This window comes from Pteronotus mesoamericanus, unplaced genomic scaffold (genome assembly GCF_021234165.1).
Source record: "Pteronotus mesoamericanus isolate MK-2021 breed Mesoamerican mustached bat unplaced genomic scaffold, CSHL_Meso_final contig_64, whole genome shotgun sequence".
NCBI lineage: Eukaryota > Metazoa > Chordata > Mammalia > Chiroptera > Mormoopidae > Pteronotus > Pteronotus mesoamericanus.
Window position 1 is genome coordinate 4,507,557 of NW_026555224.1, and position 23,558 is coordinate 4,531,114.

Sequence of the window (23,558 nt, forward strand, 5' to 3'; positions counted from 1 at the left end):
GGTTGAGGGGCTGCTGGGGTGCTGGTGACACTCTGTGTCCTGCTCTGGGTGCTGGTTACACATGTGTTCACTCTGTGAAACCCACTTATCTGTATGTTTTTCTACAATGTGCAGAACACTAAAGATTAAAGTTTCACAAAACAACCCTTCCCCTAACTATGCAAGAAGTCCTCTATTTTCTAGTCTATTTCTTTTTTCAAAAGGCTGATGGCCAGCCATTAAATTCATGTTGCAACTCAGCAATAGGTGGTGACTTGTAATTTTAGAAAACTGATACAGCTACTTACAGTCAACTGATTTTCAACAGGAGTGCCAAGAAGGGTATTTTGATATATGATGAATATATGAAATGTCCAGAATAGGGATATCTATAGAGGCAGAAGATAGCATAGTGGTTGCCCAGGGCTGGGCACAGAGGAGGTAACAGGGTGCTGACTATAATGGCTACAATGTGGAGTTTCATTTGGAGAGAGTAAAATGTTCTGGAATCAATCGTCGTGATGGCTGCACAACTCTGTGACATGTTAAAAACTACTGAACCATACACTTCAAATCAGTATGTTGTATGATATGTGAACTATACCTCAATAAATCTGTTATAAAAAGTTACATATACAATACTATAAAGAATTCCCCAAAGTTAAAAAAAAACAAAGTCAGTGTAGAGGAGAGGAAACATGAACTGAAATCATCTTGAGAAAACCCCACTCAGTCCTGCCCCTCTGGGCTAGAAGTTCTACTCACCTGAGACGCCATCTTGATCAGAACTTCATCCTCCAGCCACTGCCTGGTGACAGCATTGTACCTGTAGAGATCAGAACCCCACAGGGTGCAGCATCCATCCCTTGGCCCTGTCACTTACTGGCTAAAGGCTCCCCACTGCCTCCGGATCAAGCCCACTCTACTCAGTGGCCCAGCTGACCTCCTAAGTTGGGTTTGCAGACACTTTCTCATCCTCCCAGGCCCCCACACACTGGCCTCCTTCCCCACCTCAAAGACAGGCTCCTGGCACTTACTGCTGGGCCATGGGCAGGCTCCCCCGGACTGAGAAACCACATAGGCAGGCCCATGTCTGCCCTGTTCACTACAAGGCCTGGTGTGTGTGCCAATGCTTCACAAATACACACTGCATGAATGACTGAATAAGTAAATATCCTTATTGTAATCGGGCTACATAACAAATAGTATGTCCTAGGACGTTCGAGGGTGGCAGTGTCCTCAATCTTGCCAGTCACCTGTGCATAGCCCAGCCCAGCCCTGGTAGCCAGGTGCATCTGGTAACTGTACAGCGTAAGCAGCCAGCTGCTGGATGAACAGCCAAAGCAAAGAGGGATGGAAAGGGTTCCAGAACATTTCCATCTCTCCTTTCCCAGGAATCCTCTCTCCCTATCCCATCTGCCCATAGGTCTGGCTGAACCTCAAACAGGTTTGCCTGGTAGAAATCACCTTACTTAGCTCAGTAAATCTCTATTGTAAAATGTCCCCCAGGACTGAAGTGTTCCTAGCTCTAGCAGAGATCTCCCTCGCCCTCCCTTAAGCAGGGCAGACAGACTCGAGAACTCTCCCAACACCAGTGAGAGCTTCTTGGAGACTGAAACCTCCATGAGGAAGGATGGCAAACGTAGGCACCCCCGCCCCCCGCCAGGTCTGACAGGAGGAAGGCTCACCACTAGCCCATGCCAGGTACTACGCTCAATAAATAATAGCAATAATAATTATTACTACTATGTAGAGACCAAGGTAAGGAAAATAATCTTCTGTCACCTTCAAAAGAGGCTGAAAACCAAGAGGCGCCTGAAAGGGGCGGGGTGGGGGTATGCAGCATCTTATTTGTCCTTCACAACCACTGGCGTCATAAAGGACAGAGCTGCTGGAAGGGCGGAGTGTTCACTGTATGCTGGGTGCTTAAACTAGTATCTTCAACCAAACTTTGCAGCAGCCCTATGAGACTGGCACAGTTACTGTATCCACTTTCTAGATGGGGAAACAGACTCAGAGAGGTGAATTAACCTGCACAAGAGCCGGGATTCAAACTCAGATTAATTTCAACCAGAACCTTGCTCTTAATCAGCCTGTGCACAACCCACATTAACAGGAAATCTGCCCCAAAAGGAGAGCCTGCATTGGTGCTCTCAAATACAAGAATACACAAGGAAGCCCCCAGTTTAGAAAACTCTGCAGGTTCTAGACATCAAGCCTGACCACCCTCCACTAGCAGCCAGGGCAGGTAAAGGCAGACATTTTGGTTAAGAAATAAACATAGGTTGGCTTGGCCCCTGGTCCCAGGTCCCTGCAGAGCTGAGACACTCAGAGCCAGTCCAGCTACATCTGCCTGGAGGCCATGTGTCACCAGCCAGCCACTACGCTGCCCTTATAGGCAAGAAGGAACAGAACTCACCTCTTCCCTTCAGGGGCCCCCACAATGCTGACCTTGGCTGCTGGCACAGATCCCAGAGCCTACTACAGGGTGGGCCTCCAGCAGTGAGGAGGGGTGCATGTGGGGATCTAAGCCTCTCCTCACAGGCTTAGATACACTGTTTCTGCATCCGTTCCCCCTTCTTCTGGCAACAGCACCCCAGATTATTCCTTTGGGAAACCCTGTCCTCCATTCTCAGAATATGTGTAATGGATGGGGCTGATTCTCAGCACCCTGGCTGGTGGTATGCAACTAGGCCTGGCCAATGAGAGCAACACTCCCCGGTACAATGACTGGTTCACAGGAGGGCATATAACCAAAGCCACATCAGTGAGAGTGAAGTATGGAACTTTTGTTTAAAAAATTTGATAAAGAAAAGATCCACTGTGTGAAATGAAATGTGGGGTTCCCAGGAGGCCTCTGAGCCACTGATGAGAGTCTGTCTGAGGTCAAAGCCAAAAGCATCCTTGGAGCATCTGGAACCAGCCATGCCTTAAGCCCACATACATGGTAGGGCAAAAGTAGGTTTACAGTTGTTTGTATGGAAAATAACACAATAATAAATAATAATAAAAGAATAAACTCTGTGTTTTGTGTACTCCCACCGTAAATCTACTTTTGCTCCACCTGTACATGAACCAAACACTCCCTTCTATCCTTAAGCCACTGTGTATTCAGTTTCTGCTATTGCATTTGAAACAGAGTTCTGACTAATTTGAAGGTACTGGACCGAGTCAGAAGTTAAGCTTATTATTGGATTGGCCAAAAGTTCATTTGGATTTTTCTGTATCATGGCCCTAATAGTACTTAGTTGTCTTTAACTTCATTCAAAACAATTTTGTTAGATTGTATTGTGACAGCTGTCATATCAGTGTGCATTTTAAAACAAAACTTACCAAATGTGTGAATTTTTGTGTAGCCATTTTAATATTGAAGAGAGAAGAAAATAAGCGACATTTTTGGCATATTATGATTTATTATTTCAATAAAGGTAAAAACACAACTGAAATGCAAAAAAGATTTGTGCAGTGTAGGAAGAAGGTGCTGTGACTGATGAAAAGTGTCAGAAGTGGTTTGAGAAGTTTTGTGCTGGAGATTCCTCACTGGACAATGCTCCAAGGTTGGGTAGGCCAGTTGAAGGTGACAGCAATCAACTTGAGACATTAATTGTGAACAATCAATGTTGTACCATGCAGGAGATTGCTGACTTACTCAAAATATCTAAGTCAATAAAAGTTATTGGTGGAAATGAAAAATGAGTCTTCTTTTATGGAAAAAACCATACGCACTTTTTGGCCAACCCAATAACCACCTGGTGACCCCTTGCAAACCCCACTCCCCCTGAAAGGACTGGCTTGGATTGTTCAGAGCTGGAGGGGTCTACAGAGTCATGGGACAGGGGTGGGCTCCAGGACAGGTCCCTGAGTCCTCTAAAATTATGAGCAAAATTAGACATATGTGTGCAACTTTCTGAGATGGACCTCATCAGATTCTCAAAAGGGGCCCCAAATGCTTGGCATGATTCCTACTTAGGCTTTTCTTAATGATGAAATACATACAGAATGCTTAAAACAGTGCCTGACACATGAAATATTCAATAAATAAGGTTCCTCTTCATGACTGTCTTCGTTACTCTTATTACATTAGTGCTGGCATTTTGTGTTTTTTTGTTTTGTTTTTTGTTCTTCTTCCTGAAACCCCCTAAAAACACTCTTTCCTCCCTCTGCATTTTCAAACATGAAATCTAGACACTCGCAACTCCGTTTGTGAATCTTCCTGGGGCCATTAAAAGGCATTAAAAGGCTGGTATGCTACCCTTCAGGCTCTTCTTTCCAGTAGCACTAGTAAGGGTCTCATACTGAGATGATGGAGCAACAAGATGGAAGTCACCCTGAAGAGCTGCTCAGCTCCTACTCACCTTCATCTGAGTGAAAAACACACCACTGTTGCGTTTAGCACTGGGGGTATTTGTTACTGCAGCACAGCTCAGTCTAGTCTGTCAAATACATACCTTATAGGACCATGGTGAGGATTAAATGAGACAGTGCATAGTACCTGAAGCATACACAGTCAAATGTTGGCTGATGTTATTATTATTCCTTTCTCCTTGATCTCCAAGGGCAGTCAGACCTCACTGATTGAGTGGAAGCAGGACCCATACCCCAAGGACTCCTGAGCCTTGGGACCCTACAGCAACCCCAGACAAGCTGCTGACCTGTGACGTGTGGCACATTCAGTGGTAATGTCCTCCAGGTGGAACTCAGCCCAGGGGTCAGGCATGTGCTTGGCCTTCTCAATTGCATGCTTCCAAGCTTCCTGCAGAAGGCAAAGGGCATGTCAGACCAGGGGCAGGACAGTGCAGCTGTGGCCCTGGATCCTATAGGACACCTACTACATTAGGCCAAGCTACCAAGACAGGGAGTCATAGCAGCTCTACCTAATACATAGAAACAAACACAGGGAGGCTTCCAAAATGAAGAGACAAAGAAACATGGCCCAATGAAAGAACAGATCAAAACTCTAGGAAAAGAACTGAACAAAATGGAAATAAGCAATCTATCAGATGTAGAGTTCAAAATACTAATTATAAGGATGCTCAAGGAACTTAGTGAGGACCTCAACAGCGTAAAAAAGATCCAGTCATAAATGAAGGATACATTAATTGAAATAAAGAGCAATTTATAGGGAAACAACAGTAGAGTGGATGAAGCCGAGAATCAATCAATGATTTGGAACATAAGGGAGCAAAAAACAACCAATCAGAACAACAACAAGAAAAAAGACTCCAAAAAAAAGAAAAATGAGGATAGTATAAGCTGACTCTGGGACAACTTCAAGGGGTCCAACATTCATATCATAGGGATGCCAGAAGGAGAAGAGAAAGAGCAAGAAATTGGAAATCTATTTGAAAAATTATGAAAGAAAACTTCCCTAATTTAATGAAGGAATAGACATGTAAGTCCAGGAAGCACAGACAGGCCCAAACAAGATGGATGCAAAGAGGCCCACTCCAAGTACATCACAATTAAAATGCCAAAGCTTAAAGATAAATATAGAATCTTAAAGTCAGCAAGAGAAAAGAAGTTACCTACAGGAGAATTCCCACAAGACTGTCACCTGCTTTCTCAAAAGAAACTTTGCAGGCTAGAAGGGATTGGCAAGAAACATTCAAAATCATGAAAGCAGGGACCTACAGCCAATATTGCTCTACTCAGTGAAGCTATCATTTAGAATCAAAGGGCAGATAAAAAGCTTCCCAGACAAGAAAAAACTAAAGGAGTTTATCACTTCCAAGCCATTATAATATGAAATGTTAAAGGGACTTAGGTAAGAAAAAATGACAATCAAAATTGTGAACAGTAAAATGGCAAAATATACATATCTACCAATAATTGAATCTAAAAAACAAACTAAGGAAACAAGAACAGAGACAGAATCATGGATACAGAGAATGTTTTGATGGTTGCCAGATGGAAGGGGGGTATGGGAAATGGGTGAAGAGGTGAGGAGATTAAGAAGTACAAAAAGGTCGTTACAGAATTGCCATGGGGATGTATAATACAGTATAGGAAATGGAGCATCCGAAGAACTTAAACGCATGACCCACGGACATGAACAATGGTGTAGGGATTGCCTGAGGGAGTGGGGAGTGCCTGGTGGAGGGGGCAAAGGAGGAAAAACCAGGACAACTATAATAGCATAATCAATAAAATATGATTTTAGAAAAAGTTGAGAATGAAAATGAGATATCATCCCCCATCCCCCACTGTTCAGACTGGCAAGCATTTTCATGACTGCTAATAGCAAGTGCTGGCCAGGGTATGGGGAAACGAGTGTCTTGACACACTGTCCATGGGTATTAACCTCCTCTAAGAGGTAATCTGACAATGTAAGAAAATGAAAAATGCATTCCTTTATTTTCACTCAGAATTCTGCATCTAGGAACGTGTCCTACAGAAAAACAAACACAAGTGTGCAAACATATACCTGAGAGGTGGCATTGTTGTGACTGTGTAAAACTGAACTTACAAATGTTATCTAAATTATAAATGCACCCCATTTACTGCCCTAAGTGAAATTAAGAGATAATGTGACCTTCTACACTCAGAGTGTATCAAAACCATACACAGGCCTGGCTGGTGCGGCTCAGTCAGTTGAGTGCTGGCCTGCAAGCTGAAAGGTGGACAGTTTGATTCCCTGCCGGGGCTCATGATTAGGTTGCAGGCCAGGTCCCTGGTTGCAGGTGCACAAAAGGCAGCTGATCAACTGATGACTCTCTCGCACATTGATGTTTTTCTCCCTCTTTCTCCCTCCCTCCCTTCTCTCTAAAAAATAAAATCTTTTTTAAAAATGTACCAAAAATAGGTTGACTTTACATTAACACAGCACGAAGTTCTGGGCTCAGATAATTATGAACAGGTTTCTATGAGATGGGCCAATGTCTTGAGGACATGGAAAATCCAATGCCTGTAGTGCCCTCCTCCACCCTCACCATGGTTATGATGACTAATATTCTCCAAAACTTTCAAAACTGTTGAGAATCAGGGTTCTTTTGGAGCTACTTGGAAACCTGACCAAGGCACATTATGAAAAAGAGAGAATTCTGGTTCTCAAGTCTCAAGGTACAACCCCATTTTTTGTTTTAAAAATCTCATTTAATTATTTTTATATTATCTCAAAGTGGATTTCCCTCCCTGTCCCCACCAAACAAGCATTCCCGACACCCACACTGGGTGATCCTCTTCCTCTTTTCCTGAAGAACTTGAACGTTTGCCCTGTGGCCCCCACATAATCAGAGAGACCACAACTCTCTTCCAGGCCACAGGTCTGAGCCAGGCACAGGAGGAGGCTGGATGCTGTGCTGGACACTGCCTGGGCACAGCAGGTCCACCCTGACTCCACCCTGACTCCTCATTACCTCGCCTCGCCCCCCACCCCGGCCCCAAGCAGTAATCCCTCAGCCATCCAGACCAGTAGTTCAGGAGTCCCGCCTCCCACAGACTCAGCCCAAACAGGCAGCATCCCGTCCATGCCCTTGCCTAAGCCCAATTGCTGGGATCCTGCTCAGAGACAGCACAGGAGCTGAGCTTTCTAAGAAACAAAGACGGACGGACAGACACATACACACACGTACATACACGGCCCAGGGCTCCTTGCTGGCGCTTTCTAACCTTTCCAAAGTCCAAAATTAAAGCCCATAACTTTTTTTCTTCCAATTTGGAAGCTAATTCACTTTTAATAAAAACACTTGGGAAAAAAGAAAACACAAAGAGGGGAAAACACTTGGAAAATATAGAAGACCAATAAAATTCAAACCCTCTGCAGGCCGTCTACCCAGGGCAATTATCTTCAGTGGCTTGCACTAATTAGTTCTTCCCAGGTCCTTTACATGCATTTTTTATAAGACTGGAATGACATTGTCAGTATAATTTCCAGCCTTTTAGGAGCATGGGTCTATGTGACTTGGTACTTTAATTTAGTAATCTTGAGTTTTTTCCTGATTCCAAATGTGTGATCTACACATATATGTAAAACACTGTGAGCACTACAGAGTTAAATTAGAAAGTGGAAGTCTTTTCTAATCCCCATTCCTCTGCAAACCACAGCTGACAGTCGGTGTAGATACTCTGCAAATTTTCTCCTCTGCACTTGCATGCACATGAGTCTGAGAGCCCTGGGATGGCACATACATTCTGCCTGCATCTGACTTAACACAGCACCTTGTACATCTTTCCATGTCATACAGACAGGCTGGATTGACCTCATTCCCTCCATGGTTGTAAGATATATAATCATATATATACCTTGAGGTATTTTTCCTTCAGTTCATGGATAGTTGGATCCTCTCCAATACTTCCTAGTACAAACACTGCTGAAGTGAACAGCCTCTTGGGCAAAACTTTGTATACCTGTGCAAGATCTCAGTAGGACAATCCTTTTAGAAGAATAATTGCTGGATCATGCTTAAAATTTACGTGTTTGGAATTTTCTTCCAAAAAAAAAAAAGGTCTCCTAAGTTACACTCCAACAGACAGTGCACAAATTACTTAAATTTTTTAACACAAACATGACATCGTGAGTTTATGAGGTACTTAGCTGGCATAGTAATCCATCATTATTGACGTAACCATTCACCTATGATTTGCCACAGGTAGACTTCGTCACTGGCTTTACCCTGTTATGAATAATCTTTCAGCTGACATGTTTACAACCAAGGGAGTCTCTGAATTTCTGTACTCTACAAAAGTACCAGTCTCCTCTTGCACTCCAGCTGCTATGAGTGACAGGGCCAGCCATCTGACCCTGCCTGTCCAGGAGCCTGGTCCTGTGCCTGAGACACACAGCTTTCCAACAGCACCCCTCTCAACCAGTGATTCAAATGCTCTGTACGACACCAAAGTATGGGCTCCCCAAACTCAATAACGAGTACTAACAGAAATTACCTCCTAGCTGGAGGCTGTGGCAACAACCAAGAAGGAGTCAAGAAAAACGCATTTTAGAATTTGAGTGTTATTTTTCAGCATCAAACTTACCTTGTTTCCAAAACCCAGAAAAGAGACATACCTTATTGACAACAGATGGGTTTAATGCCACTGACATTTTTTAAGAACACAGTATAGAAAGTCCTGTACTCAGATTTGGTTCCCTTGATACTGGTTCTTACCCGCTGCTGACTAGCTGTGGGAACATCCGCTTTCTTGTTTATAAACAACAATGAAGAATGGTTTGACTACTAGGTGTCCACATTTTTCCTGCTCCCACACCAGGGATAGAGATGTTTCCACCAGAAATAGTGGCTCACTGAAGTCACAGTGCTTACTACAGGTAAACAAGCCCTGCCTGAGCTGAAATCACAGATGTACTATTTTACCCATCAGGTTAGGAAAAACAGGTGTTGATGGAGGCCTGGGAAGTGAGTACTGTCCACTATGAAGGCAGTGGAAACAGGTACTGCCACTACTGGTTATGGGTCTTCCTCAGTGACATGTGACCCAGCTATTCTGATCACCTACCCAGGTGTGTCCAGGTGAGCTGGCCCAAAGATGCTCAGCATTTATAATGCCGTATTAACAGGTTGGGCACTGAGAACAATTTGCCTGACTACAGGGAGATGATTTCATACATTTGGTGCATAATGATGTTTCGGTCAATGACAGTGGTCCCGTGAGATTATGATGGAGCTGAAAATTCCTATCGCCTAGTGACGCTGTAGCAGTTATAACGTCGTAGTGCTTGATAATGATCATAAATAACCATGTTGCTCATTTATGTATTTTACTATACTACACTTTTTATTGTTATTTTGGAGTGCACTCTTCTTATAAAAAAGTACATCTCGCGTTTACCCCATCTTTTGATTGTCTTTTCTCTTGTGCTTAATTTAACCTTGTGTTGCTTTATAAATTTAGTGTAGCCTAAGTGTACAGTGTTTACAAAGTCTGCAGTAGTGTATAGTAATGTCCTGGGACTTCACATTCACTTACCATTCACTCACTGACTCACCCAGAGCCACTTCCAGTCCTGCAGGCTCCCTTCCCAGTAAGTACTCTAAAAGTGTACCACCTACAGTATTAGGGATATAGCATGCTGTGCAAGTTTGCCCCCCAGGAGCACTGGGCTCTACCATACAGCCCAGGTGTGTAGCAGGCTGTACCATCCAGATGTGTGTAAGTGTACTCTGCTATTCGCATGATGATGAAATCACCTAACAATGTGTTTCTCAGAATGTATCCTGCTGTCAAGCCACACATGACTGTACTTGTATGCAGTCATTAAAAAGATCAGGGTGCTTACACAGGCACTCTCTAAGACTTACTGTTTAGGGCAAAAAGCAAGTTGCTACATAATGCAAACAATATGACCCCATTTCATTGTGGCAGAAACCCAGAAATCACTACCCTAGATTTCTAAGGTGTGTATGAGTCTGCAGATAAATACATAAAAGTATATTTATACACAAATGCATTAAAAGAGGTCTGAAAAGTGACTTACACCTAACAGATACAATGCTCCTCTCTGGGAACAGGAGAGGATGAGAGGTTGCTCAAGGAGACTTCAGTTTTATCTGCATTCCTGCATTGCTTGTATTTTTTTAAACTATGGGAATCATTTAAGTGCTTAAAAGTCACTGGGGTAGATAATTCTTAAGGCCCTGCCAGCTCTAACATTCTCTTGTTCTAAAGATCCTAAAACTCAGCTGTTGAGGGGGCTAATGAACCTTCCACAGAACAGGAGGTCCAGGGGGTTTCATAAAAAGGAAAACATAACCTTGCCTAGAGAACAGGAAGGATTTGGTTCTTCAAAGTCAGAGAGCACAAAATAAAAATGTAATAGCAGTAATAAAAATAAATTTCCTGGGATTTGCCAGGAGTGAGGTTGGACATATGAGTAATGTGCCTGCAATTTCTTTGGCATATAGGATGTTATGGCTGCCATTTTTATATGGCTGTTCTTATCACTGTCACAGCAACCAAAGCCTCCAGATCTTACACTCCAGAGGAAGCACCCATGGCTCTCAGAGGTCTTCTCCACGTATCAACTGTTGCACTCACCAAGTAGATGTTATAAAGCATGTTTTTTCCATCATCACTCCTGTAGACTTCAGGAGCTATGGCTCTATGTCAGCCCACCCTGCCCTCCTAGCTGACAATAACCCACACCCAAGGACAAATAAAAGAAGGGGAACAAAGTGAGGATGCACAGTCATGCTCTGGGGCAGGAAGAGCCCAACAGTGCTGTGTGGCTGCCCCACTCTGGGCCACGTGCATTTAGAGGTTTTGTGCAATTTCCAAGAAAAACAGTATTGAATATAGCAGCAAAAAACTGGAAACTGTCTAAGTATCCCACAAGGGGAAACACTTAGAAAAATGGTGGCATATCCACACAATGGGCCTCCATGAAGCCATTAAAAATATGATGAACTAGATCCATGTTTACTGATATGTGAAGACATGTACTACCTTGATTGCCGAGAAAAACTGGTAACTAGAGCAGAGAGAGCATGGTCTTACTGTCATAAAATCCCTAGTTATCGTTTGTGTCTGTATTTATACTAAAATATAGAAAAGTCTGAAATATACACTAAGACCTTAATAGCAATTTTATCTGTACTTTCATTGTTTTCTGCAAGGAACAAAAATTACTTCTATTATCAATAAAATAAATAACTGTAAAAGAAACAAAGCTGAAAACCCTCAAGAAATCTTTATCAAAAATAGTAGCAGCAGCTGATTCCCTCCCCAACCAGTGAGAATGGCTAGAGAGGACACAATGGGAAGGCTGGAGACAATAACAGCAAAGAAACAGCAATAGGATGACATAATGCCCCGGCCTCCTGGGACCCCCTCCTCGACAGGATCCTGGCAGCCTTATTAGGGCCATCCAGGCAGGTAACACAATTCCCAGTTCCCTGATGAGGTACCGGAGGCTAAGAGAGCAGGGAAGTGACTTGCCTACAGACATGCAGACCCAGGACATACACCCAAGCTTGTTGAGCCCAGCTGCCTGCCCTTTCACAAAAAGACCTAGAGCCAAACGTAGATTATGACCACACAACCCAGCAATTTCACTTCTAAATATCTACTCAAAAGAAATAAAAGCATGTCCATACCAAGATTTGTGTAGCACTATTCATAATAGCCAAAAAGGAGAAACAACCCAAATGTGCATCAGCTGATGAATGAATTAACAAAAGGTGGTCTATTGAAACAACGGAGTAATATTCAGTAATAAAAAGGAAGGAAGTACTGACAGAGGTCACAACACGGGTGGGTGTGGAAAACATTATGCTAAGTAAAAGCAGCCAGACACAAAAGTCCACATATTATACAATCTTATTTGTATGAAATGTCCAGAAGAGGCAAACCCACAGAGGCTGACAGTAGTAGATTAGTGGTTGCCAGGGGCTGTCTGTGGGATGGGGACACTGGGGATGGCTAAAAGGTATGGGGTTTCTCTTTAGGGTAATAAAAACTGGCTAAAATTGATTGTGGTGATGTGGATGCATCGTTTTATGAATATACCAAAGGCCGCTGAATTGTACATCTTAAATGGATAAATTGTATGGCATGTGAACTATATTTCACCAAAGATGCTCAAAAAAATTTACAAAATAAAATAAAAGGGGACCCTTATGCTCCAACATTTCCACAAAGGATGTGGGTATTTTAGTACATGCACATACATTGGAAAGATCAGTCCACATAGCCTGACCTGAATCTCCTCTGCCTTCTGTTTTCCAGAGACCAGGTCACCAGGTGGCCCTGCCCAATGCTGACATCACTCTTTTTTCCTTCATATGCCCAGCAGGCCCTTATCTAGCTGCAGGTCCCAAGGTTTTTGGACACAAGATGCATAAACTTCCCTTTCTGAGTGTGCATTCCTTGAGCGTCAGGCAGAGCACAGAATTGGCCACCACCTCTGGCTGTGCACAGAGCATCCTGTGGCCACTGGTCAGGGGTGGAAGCCCAATGCTGCCAGGGTGTGGCCTCCCAGGGTTCAGGTGGACAGAGATACCTCTCTCCTCAGTGACTCATCAGATGTTGGTTCCTCTGTATCATTCTGGGTGATGGCTGTCCTTTGACTAAGCTCTGAGAGCCACACTTGGTGGCTGAAAGGATCAGTGTCATCACCATAGTCTGCCAATAAGGGTGTGGGAAGCAGGGGTACTCATGCATCCTGGGGGGCACAGATGCTAGTGCAACATCTTTGCAGGGTAACTAGCAATGCCCAGCCCAGTTCTAAACTCATAAACATTTGCTCCAGCCCTTCCCACTCTGGGGGGTTTGGCAGGCCACACACACCTGCATGGGCACACACAGGGATACTATGGGAGGGCTGATTTTTGCTATCAAGAAACTGGAAATGACCTACATACCCATCCATGGGGACTGGCTACATGTATTATGCTGCTTCCAGACAATGGCATGATATTCAGCCATTAAAAAAACAAGAACAGAACACACAAGACCACATACCGCTGTCATGAAGAGCACCACGTGGTTAAGATCACAGAGGCTCAGGTTTACACTCTGTCAAATGCTAATCATCAAGGTTTGCTGACCAGGTTAAGTGAGCTGGTATGAGTAACTCGGGCAGACACACACACACACACACACACACACACACACACACACACACACACACACACCCCCCCCCCACGGCCCCACCTCCCCACCCCTCCACCCCGCCTAGCCCCCAACCCTCACTTCCCCCTGCTAGAATAGTTCTGGCTGGTATCACTTTGTCCTTGCAAGGAAAGGCAACCCCCAGGGAATGGGTCAGAGGTGGGAGGCTTTTCAATGTATGATATATCATTTCTACAGTTTGATTTATTTTTACCTGTTCATATATTACAGCACTGATTATGATAGGGGGGAAAAAAGGAAACAACAAAAACTCAAGAGGAGGGGCTGCCTGAATAAATCCATGCGCCTCAGGTGACAGAATACAATTTAATCTGCTTTAAAAAAAGTGATCTGTGTGTGCTGATGTTGAATGATCCCCAAGATACTTTCAGGCCTAGAAAACAATGTTTTAAAATACAATTTCCTACTGTTTTAAAAAATGTAAAACACAGATACACTTATTCTGGAAAATAGAGAAATGAGAGAGGAGAAAAGGAGCGAATCACTGCTTACCCAAAGACTACCTCTGTTGGCCCAGGTGGATGGAGCATCATCCTGATAATGCCAAGGTTGCAGATTGATCTCTGGTCAGGGCATATACAAGAATCAACCAACAGGCCCTGACTCGTGAGGTTCCGTAGGTTGGTTGTACCTTGAGGACAGAAAGGTCACTGGCTTGATTCCCAGTCAGGGCACATGCCTGGGTTGTGGGTTTGGTCCCCAGTTGGGGTGCGTACAAGAGGTAACAGATCTGTTTATCTCCTTTTCTCTTTTTCTCCCTCCCTTCCCTTCTCTCTAAAAAATAAATAAAATCTTTTATTTATTTTTAAGTACATTTTATTGATTATGCTATTACAGCTGTCCCATTTGTCTTCCCTTTGTCCCTCTCTGCCTGCACCCTCCCTTCCACCAGCATTCTGCTGATTACTTCATGTCCATGGGTCATACATGCAAGTTCTTTGGCTTCTCCATTTCCTACACTATTCTTAACATCCCCCTGTCTATTTTGTACCTACCAATTATGCTTCCTATTCTCTGTACCTTTTCCCCCATTCTCCCCACTCCTCCTCCCCGCTGATAACCCTCCAAGTGATCTCCATTTCTGGAATTTTGTTCCTGTTCTAGTTGTTCACTTAGTTTGTTTTTGTTTTTGTTTTTTTAGGTTCAGTTGTTGATAACTGTGAGTTTGTTGTCATTTTACAGTTCATAGTTTTGATCATCTTTTTCTTAGGTAAGTCCCTTTTACATTTCATATAATAAGGGCTTGGTGATGATGAACTCCTTTAACTTGACCTTGTCTGGGAAGCACTTTATCTGCCCTTTCATTCTAAATGATAGCTGTGCTGGATAGAGTAATCTTGGATGTAGGTCCTTGCTTTTCATGACTTTGAATACTTCTTTCCAGCCCCTTTTTGCCTGCAAGGTTTCTTTTGAGAAATCAGTTGATAGTCTTATGGGAACTCCTTTGTAGGTAACTGTCTCCTTTTCTCTTGTTGCTTTTAAGATTCTCTCCTTACCTTTAATCTTGGGTAATTTAATCAGGATGTGCCTTGGTGTGTTCCTCCTGGGGTCCAATTTCTTTGGGACTCTCTGAGCTTCCCGGAAGTCTATTTCTTTTGCCAGATGGGGTAAGTTTTCTTTCATTATCTTTTCAAGTAAGTTTCCAATTTCTTGCTCTTCCTCTTCTCCCTCTGGCACTCCTATGATTCAGGTGTTGGAATCTTTAAGGTTGTCCCAGAGGTTCCTAAGCCTCTTCTCATTTTTTTGAATTCCGGTTTCTTCATTCTGTTCTGGCTGAATGTTTACTTCTTCCTTCTGTTCCAAATTGTTGATTTGAGTCCCAGTTTCCTTCCTATCACTGTTGGTTCCCTATATATTTTTCTTTATTTTACTTTGTATAGGCTTTACTTCTTTCTTTATTTTGTGGCCATCTCAATAATTTCTGTGAGCATCCTGATTACCAGTGTTTTGAACCCTGCATCTGATAGGTTGGCTATCTCCTTGTTGCTTAGTTCTTTTTCTGGAGTTTTGATCTGTTGTTTCATTTGGGCCATATTTCTTTGTCTCAGCGCACATGTTATGTTGGAAGGGGCACAGCCTTAGGTATTTGCCGGGGTGGGGCAACCCCCTCTGCTGTGTTATGACACTGTGTGTGGGGGAGGGTGAGAGAGGGAACAATGCCGCTTGCTCAGTTCTCACCCTGCTTTCAGTCACTTCCTCCACTACCCATAAGCAAATTGGGCCCTTCTGTTGCTGATTCCCAGGTTGACGGGTTTGTGTACATTCAAGGACCCTGTGGGTCTCTCCAATGAACTCTCCTGTGAGGCTGGGGGTTTCTCCCACCACCGCAACACCCACAGGTCCTTACAGCCAGAGGTTTTGAGGCTTTCTTTTCCCGCGCTAGAACCCTGGGTTGTGCAGTCTGCCTCACTCCCCAGTTGTTCCTCCCGGCTTATCTGCTTGTGAATGTGAGACTGCCTGGTCTGCCAGCTGCCACCTCATCTGCCTAGTCTGTCACCTTGCTGCATCCTCTCCACCCAGGCTGCCCATCTCTGCCCCTCCTATTAGTTTGGATGAACATTTCTTCTTTAACTCCTCAGTTATTGGGCTTCCATAGAGTTCGATTTTCTGGCAGTTCTGGTTGGTTGTTTTTTTTAAATTTGTTCTTGTCCTTCTTTTGGTTGTGCAAGGAAGCAAAGTGTATCTACCAACACCTCCATCTTGGCCGGAAGTCAAAAATAAATAAAATCTTTTAAAAAGGTAAAAAAATATATAATGTGGATCATCAAAGTCCCCTTAACTGCACTTCCCTCCTCAGAGAGAATCACTCTTGACTGCTGGGTGCAAATTTCTGTCAGTTTTTGTCATGCAAATACATAGATATAGATATAAATATAGATATTTTGTATAAAAGTGAGATAATATTATATTTCAACTAGCTTTTTTACTTATCAGCATGTAGAAACAAAACAGCACATGAAAATCAAAACAGATGGTCCTATGGACCAGCACTGTGCCAAGAGCTTGTCACAGATTTCTTTCCCCCATAAAATATTTATGTATCTTGGCCTGGTGTTCAGGTTAAATCACACAGTAAGGTCATCTCTGTTCTAATGTAAATAGAGCCCTCTGTTAGAACCATGGCCTATAAATAGGCTCCTCTGGATGAACCTTGGATCCGTTTCCATTTTTTCCTTCATTACAAACAATACAAACAAAGCACGTCTTTGAATATTTAAATCTGAGCACTTGTAGAAACATTTCTATGGAGATTCTCAGAGGAGGACAGCACCCCCTCATGTGAACTTTGTAAATATACAATAGAGAATATTTTGGATTGTCACAATGAGAAGGGGGAAATGAGGCATTTTGTGGGCAGGGACCAGGCATGCTGAATATCCAATAAGAACTGTCCCTCCCAAAATGCCAACAGCACCCAGGTGGGAACACTTTGGCTGAGGATGGAAATTGGAGATGGAATTGCTGTCTGAGCTATGAATATTTTTATTGTAATAACTACTGTCAAATGGCCCACAGGGGTTTATGTTTTATGTAAATACTATTATATCTTCTATCTATCCTTTAGAAAGACAGCACCCACACTGAAGTGAGCTCAGCATTCAACTATCACCTAAGTGATCCCAACTGAAGCACCTACTGTGTGCACAGCATGGCTCAAGGCACTGGGATCAGTGATGAACAGGCACAGGTCTGCCCTCACAAAGCTCACATCCTAAAGCCAAACCTCTTTGTCTGGATCACTCAGTCTGTCCCTCTTAAAAGCTTCACTATACTGCATTTTTGTGTTTAGAGACTGTGTCCCTCTGCATCTGAGACCTTTCAGCTTGGGGACCCACTTAATGTTTGCCAGAAGGCTCCGATCGTACCCCACTTCCTGAGAACAGGCGGCTGTGGCTGGAGCCCCTCTTGGTTCTGCCCCTTGGAGGCCCCCAGAATACTTCTGCCCCGGAAACAGCCCCTCTTCTGTGGTCCTCACCCTCCCCATCCCATTCCCTGGATGGACCTGACTGGATCAGAGATGGAGGATGCCTGACCCAAGCTAGGCCAACCAGATTCCACCCATGGAATGGGGATGGAGAGGGTTAAATATGTCTTTGCATGTGGCTCCGTCTGGAATGGGGGGGATCATGGGCTATGGGAGGTCCATTTTCCCACTGTAGACTGTGTAGATTGAGGGGCAGAGGAGAATAAATAGGCAGAGAGTCTGAGCGATGAAATAGAGACAGTCATACTGCTTTCCAGTTCCTGGATCTGTCCTCCTGAGGACCAGACATCCCTTCTACCCCTGGGTCCCAAGAAACACTCCTGGACTGTTACAATAAATTCCCCTTTTCCCTTAAGCCGGTGTGAGCCGGTTTCTGTGTCAGGAGCCCCGCCAGCCCTCTCTGGGACAACAAAGGGATCCACATGTCCCTGAGCCTTCCTGACGTAAAATGAACAGAGAGGAGACCAGACAGCTCTCCTACTCTCCCCATGGGGCTCAGTGTGTGTTTCAGAAGCCTCCACTCAACAGGCAAGTGGGTTAAGCCGCAACCTGACACTTCAGTGGCCCCCTAACTTCAGAGGGGATCCACAGAACTATTTCTGGAGCTGTCTGCCTCAGAAGGATTCAAACTAGAATTCAGGCCTGGAAAAAAACAATATCTAACTGTCCAAAAGCTAGAATTATTTTCTAAAAACAGATTAATTCTGAATCTAGAAAAAAATTATTGTAATTCCAAGTCTCTAAATGGTAATAGGCATTTTGCCTAGTAGGCATTATTCCTATTTGTGAGGATTAAATTAAATAAGGACAGCAGTGCCACATTTAAAATTTTTTTCACCATAGTTATCACACAAAAATCAATAACATCCTCCTTCTTTCTCTGCTTTATACAAGCCTTGCCGTGATATGAACACAAATCCCTAAAAAATGAAGTACCCTTTTCCTCAGTCCAGAAAATGGATGCCCAACCATAAGCAGTGACTTTTTTGGCCACAACCAGCACACAAAAAAAACACAACACATTTCACATCCCATCCCTGTAATCACATACACAGACATCGGGTGAAATAAAAATATGTATCAACTGGTATATCAGGAGAAGCTAAGCTGATCACCACATTGATGTGTAAACATGTGTATACATACGTTCCAAAAAATAAGATCTTTACAATTTGTAGTGCCCTCCAATATTTTCTAGTCTCTTCCATTCTCTTCCATTTCTTAAAAAGTTAGTCAAGGTTTTTACAACCAAGGAGTGGATCCTGAGCAGCTGTTTGAATAACACCGTCGACAGTACTGAACTTGCTCTAGACCAACAATCACAGGCATAGACTCAGACCCAGAATTTACAGGGCTGCCCAGAGTCTGGATACACAGGAAAGGCCCCAACCAGGGACCCCAACTGCCCATCTATGCAGTATGTGGCCAGGGCTGAGGCAGATGGGACAGGCAATCCACTCACCTTAAAACTGAAGGAGCTCACCGGGGATGCACTGAAGCCATACCGCTCATTTTTTGTCAGGCTGCTGTAGTAGTTATTAACCTTGGAGTTGCCATTCTGGTGTGCCCTGGGGTCATCTGTGATGGGACAGATGAAGTAACCTTCATCTTCGTCACTGTCTGCCTCAGAGTCCCCCTCGTGGCTGGCCCCGGCGGTCTGGCCACCATCAACGCCTTCCAGGGGGAAGATGAGGTCTTCATCTGCCATGCTCCCACAGTGCCTGTTGTGCACCAGCGGTGGGCGGTACAGCCAGGGTTCCTGGGCAAATGCTGCGGGGCAGGCCCTGAAAAGGGGAAGCAAGAGAATGGGTGCTGGGGCCCACACAGGGAAGGCTGGCTCACTGGCACCTCACCTGAATGCCACTGGTGATGACAAGAGCCAGCACCCTCAGACTGAAAACTACAGCTATCTTTTTTGGGAAGCACTTGGCAGGCAGCATGTAGGGACATTTTATATGTACAAATCCGTTGACCCAGTAATTCCACCTCTAAGAACTCAGTGCTTAAAACAAGGCAGAGGAACTAAATACTTCTTTAAGCAACTAGAGTGATCTTTTAGGACATTTAGATCAAGTGGTTCCCCTGCTTAACACCCTCTGTCAGCTTCTCTTCACATTCCTGATAAAATCCCAATGCCTTTTAGGGTTCCCAGGCCCGAGTTATCTGGCCTCTGCCCACCTCTCCTCTGGCTAGAGTGGTTCCCAGGTACACTGGCTTTCTTCCTGTTCTGTGAATGTGGGAACCCATTCACCCCTCAAGCCTTTGTATTTGCTGTTATTTGTGCCAGGAACACCCTTCCTAATCTTTCAACATTGAGTTCTTCCTCATATCTAGATCCAAGCTCAAAAGTAACATTTCTAGAGAAATCTTCTCTGACTTCTCAATTCAAAGAGCCCCTCTCATTCCTCAAAAAATTAAAAACAGAACTACCTTGACAACAGCTTCTGCCAGTACTTCTGTCTGGAGAAAGCTGACCTCGCAGCTCCCACCCTGATGCCAGACAATTCAGTTCCTCCCCGTATTCCCTGTTGCCTTTCTAGCTGCTGTCCCAGTGCTGGAACTCAGAACCAGTGAGTCCAAATACAGTCAACCATATACCACAGTATTTAAGTTATGGGGTATCAGAGGAGAAGGATGAAATTCATCAAGGATTTCTGTATCCTCTTCTAGGGAAAAGGCATTACCCTCAAGAAACCTATCACACTCCAAACTTCATCTCAGCATTTGCTGTGCAGAGGTCTCAACTAACTCAAAAGGGCTTACTGTTATTAACTTTGACCAACCTTTCCTTAGCAAAATTCATGAAGCCTGGGGCAGTAACCATCATGCTCAGAAGTTTAAGAAATACATTATGAAGGTAAAAAGAACAATCTTGGGATAGAAAGACATAGAACAAGGACAAATGGCCACCAGTTCCTCGGAGCCATCTTGATTGTCAAAATCAACACATCTAGCAGCTTCTAAGGCAGAGAATTCAAGTGGGAGGACAAAACTTGCTCATTGGAGGCCCCTGTGGCTGGTATTTGGACCACAATTCTTCAACAGTGCTTGTCACACCTAAGGCAACATCAGGGTCCCTTCTGACCAAATGATGGAGTGCAAGTAAAAGGATGTCAATCCTTTGCAGGGTTCCCGCTAGTCTAAACTGCTCCACACAATGGCTTGAAGGAGACACTGTCTACCAAACCAGTAAGTAATGTGCTATAAAAAAGGAACATCAACATCACTAAGAAGCTTCGTGGTGGCTGCTCTATGTGGCCAAAACTGACAGGAAAAGATTCTGTGGCAGGCCAGAGATCACTGAGAGCAAAGGGGATGATTAGAATCTGAAACAAGAGAAGCCAAATGGGCGCAATCATTATAATCAACAGCATAATCAGAGTAGCAGTCAGAGGGTCACAGTCTGGCCCATAGAGGTCTGAACTGGAAGGACAACATGTGGGATGTAACATAGGTCCACTAGATAGATAACATCATGGTTATCTGGCTGGATGAGAAAAAGGTGGCTAACACTTTGGAGGCCTTAGTAAGGCACAAGCAGATGGGTGAGGGTAAGAGATAAACTGAAGATTTGGTGTTCTACTGCATCAATAAAACTTTTATGGCTCCAGTGGTAAAAACAAAACAAACCAAAAAAACCCACAAAAAACCCTATCTTACAACCCAGCAATCCCACTTCTGGGTATTTACCTGAAGAAACTCAAAACAATGATTCAAAAAGATATATGCATGTTTATGTCCACTGCAGTGTTATTTACAATTGCCAAGACATGGAAGCAACCCAAGTGCCCATCAATAGACAAGTGGATAAAAAAGGGATGGTACATATATACAATGGAATATTACTGAGCCATAAAAAAGAATGAAATCTTACCATCTGTAACAACATGGATGGACCGAGAGGATATTATGCTAAGGGAAATAAGTCAGACAATGACAAATACCATGACTTCACTTATGTGGAATCTAAAGAACAAAATAAACGAATAAAACAGAAACAGACTCATAGATACACAGAACAAACTGATAATTGCTAGAAGGAGTGAGGTTGGAAGGCTGGATGAAAAAGGGGAAAGGATGAAGAAGTACAAATTGGCAGTGAAAAAAGTCATGGGGAATACAGTCAATAACATTGTAATAGTTACATATGATGCCAGGTGGGTACTAAACTTATCAAGGGGATCACTTTGTAAGTTATATAAATGTCTAATTACTATGCTGTATACCTAAAACTAATGCGACATTGAATGTCAACTGTAATTGAAAAATAAAAAAAATATTTAAAAAAAGAATCCCTCTCAAACACATATGCAGTCACCCCCCTAGCACAGCCCAAGCTGAAATCATCTCATTTACTTATTGTTTATGTCCCAGTGTCTCAAAGAGTGCCTGGCAGGGTAGGGACTGAATTCATCTCCCCAGAATGAATGAGTGGCTGCAGTGTTCTCAGTAACAGCCCACAATGCTCATCAATAGAGACCTGCTCTACACCATGAGGGGCTATGTGACTGTCCCCATGGGAGTTCTGAACATACACAGACATGCAATATGGTCACAGAAAAGTTCAGGAAGGTTGTAGGATACAAAAAAATCAATATTAAAAAAGACTTTATTTATTTTAAAGAGAGCAGAGAAGGGAAGGAGAAAGAGCAGGAAAGAAACATCAATTTGTAGTTGCCTCTTGTGCACCCCCTACTGGGGGCCTGGCTTGCAATCCAGGCACGTGCCCTGACTGAGAATTGAACCAAAGACTCTTTGGTTTGCAGGTCAGTGCTCAATCCACTGAGCCACACCAGCGAGTACAAAAAAAAAAAAAAAAAAAAATATAAATATTATTTCTATATACTAACAAAAAATAATCCAAAACATGAAATTAGGAAAACAATCCCACCTATAATAGCACCAATAAGAACACTTGGGAATAAATTTAACAAAAGAAGTGCATGACTTGTACACTGAAAAACGAAACATGTTAAAGAAAGTAAAGAAGACCCAAGTAAATGCAAACACATCCTGCGTTCATAGAGCAGAAGATTTACTCCCCAAACTGATCCATAGGTTCAACCCAATCACTGTGAAAAACCCTAGCTGGCTGCTTTGAAAATTGGACCAACAGGTTCTAAAATTCACAAGGAAATTCAAGGGACCCAGAACAGCCAAAACAACCTTGAAAAAAGAAAAACCAAGTTGGAGGAGTCACAGTTCCTGAATTCAAAACTGAGATATAGTATTCAAAACAATCGGGACTAGCATAGGACATACATATAAATTAATGGATTGGAACTGAGAGTCCAGGAATGAAAGCTCACATTTACGGCCAACTGATTTTTGACAAGGTTACAAAGATCATTCAATGGGGAAAGAATAATCTTTTCAACAAATGGATCTGGGACAAACAGATACATGCTGAAAAAGAATGAAGTTGAAGCCCTTCCTTACCCTATACACAAAAATTAACTCAAATGGGTCAAGACTTCAATATAAGGCCTAAAACTCTTTCAGAAGAAAAATGAAGAAAAAAAATCTTTGTGACTTGGGTTAGGCAAAGATTTTTTAGAAATCACACCAAAAACAAAAACTACAAAAGAATAGATGAACTGGACATGAAAACTAAAAACTTTTGTGGTTCAAAGGATACCACCAGGAGACTGAAGATATAACTCACAGAATGGGAGAAAATTTTGCTCATAATATATCTGATAAGGGATTACATAAATAACTCATATAACTTAATAATAAAAAAGACAACCCCCCCAAAAAATGGGCAAAGGTTTTGAATAGACATTTCTCTATAGAAGATATACACATGGCTGAAAAGCACATGAAATGATGCTGAACGTCATTAACTATTAGGGAAGTATAAATCAAAGTCACTAGGATCGATGTGATTTTAAAAAAATGGAGTATCTGTTGCCATTCCCTTCTGGCTTGTAGTGTTTCTGTTGAGAAGTCAGCTCCTAGGTGTATCGGGGCCCCCTTGTATGTTACTTTCTCCTTCTCCCTTGCTGCC

The 23,558-nt window shown here is 43.2% G+C and overlaps 1 protein-coding gene across 2 annotated transcripts in view; it reads right to left on the minus strand.

Moving 5' to 3' along the window:
• Positions 1 to 23,558, minus strand: part of EEF2K (eukaryotic elongation factor 2 kinase) — a 78,416-nt gene that overhangs the window by 30,879 nt on the left and 23,979 nt on the right. The window contains exons 2-4 of one of the 2 annotated variants that reach the window (XM_054580911.1): positions 19,011 to 19,332; positions 4,632 to 4,732; positions 745 to 805 (exon numbers count right to left, since the gene is read on the minus strand). In XM_054580911.1, the coding sequence (XP_054436886.1) occupies positions 745 to 805; positions 4,632 to 4,732; positions 19,011 to 19,256 (408 nt within the window). In that variant the 5' untranslated portion in view covers positions 19,257 to 19,332. The remainder of the gene's footprint in view (positions 1 to 744; positions 806 to 4,631; positions 4,733 to 19,010; positions 19,333 to 23,558) is intronic. The other variant, XM_054580912.1, reaches the window with a different exon arrangement.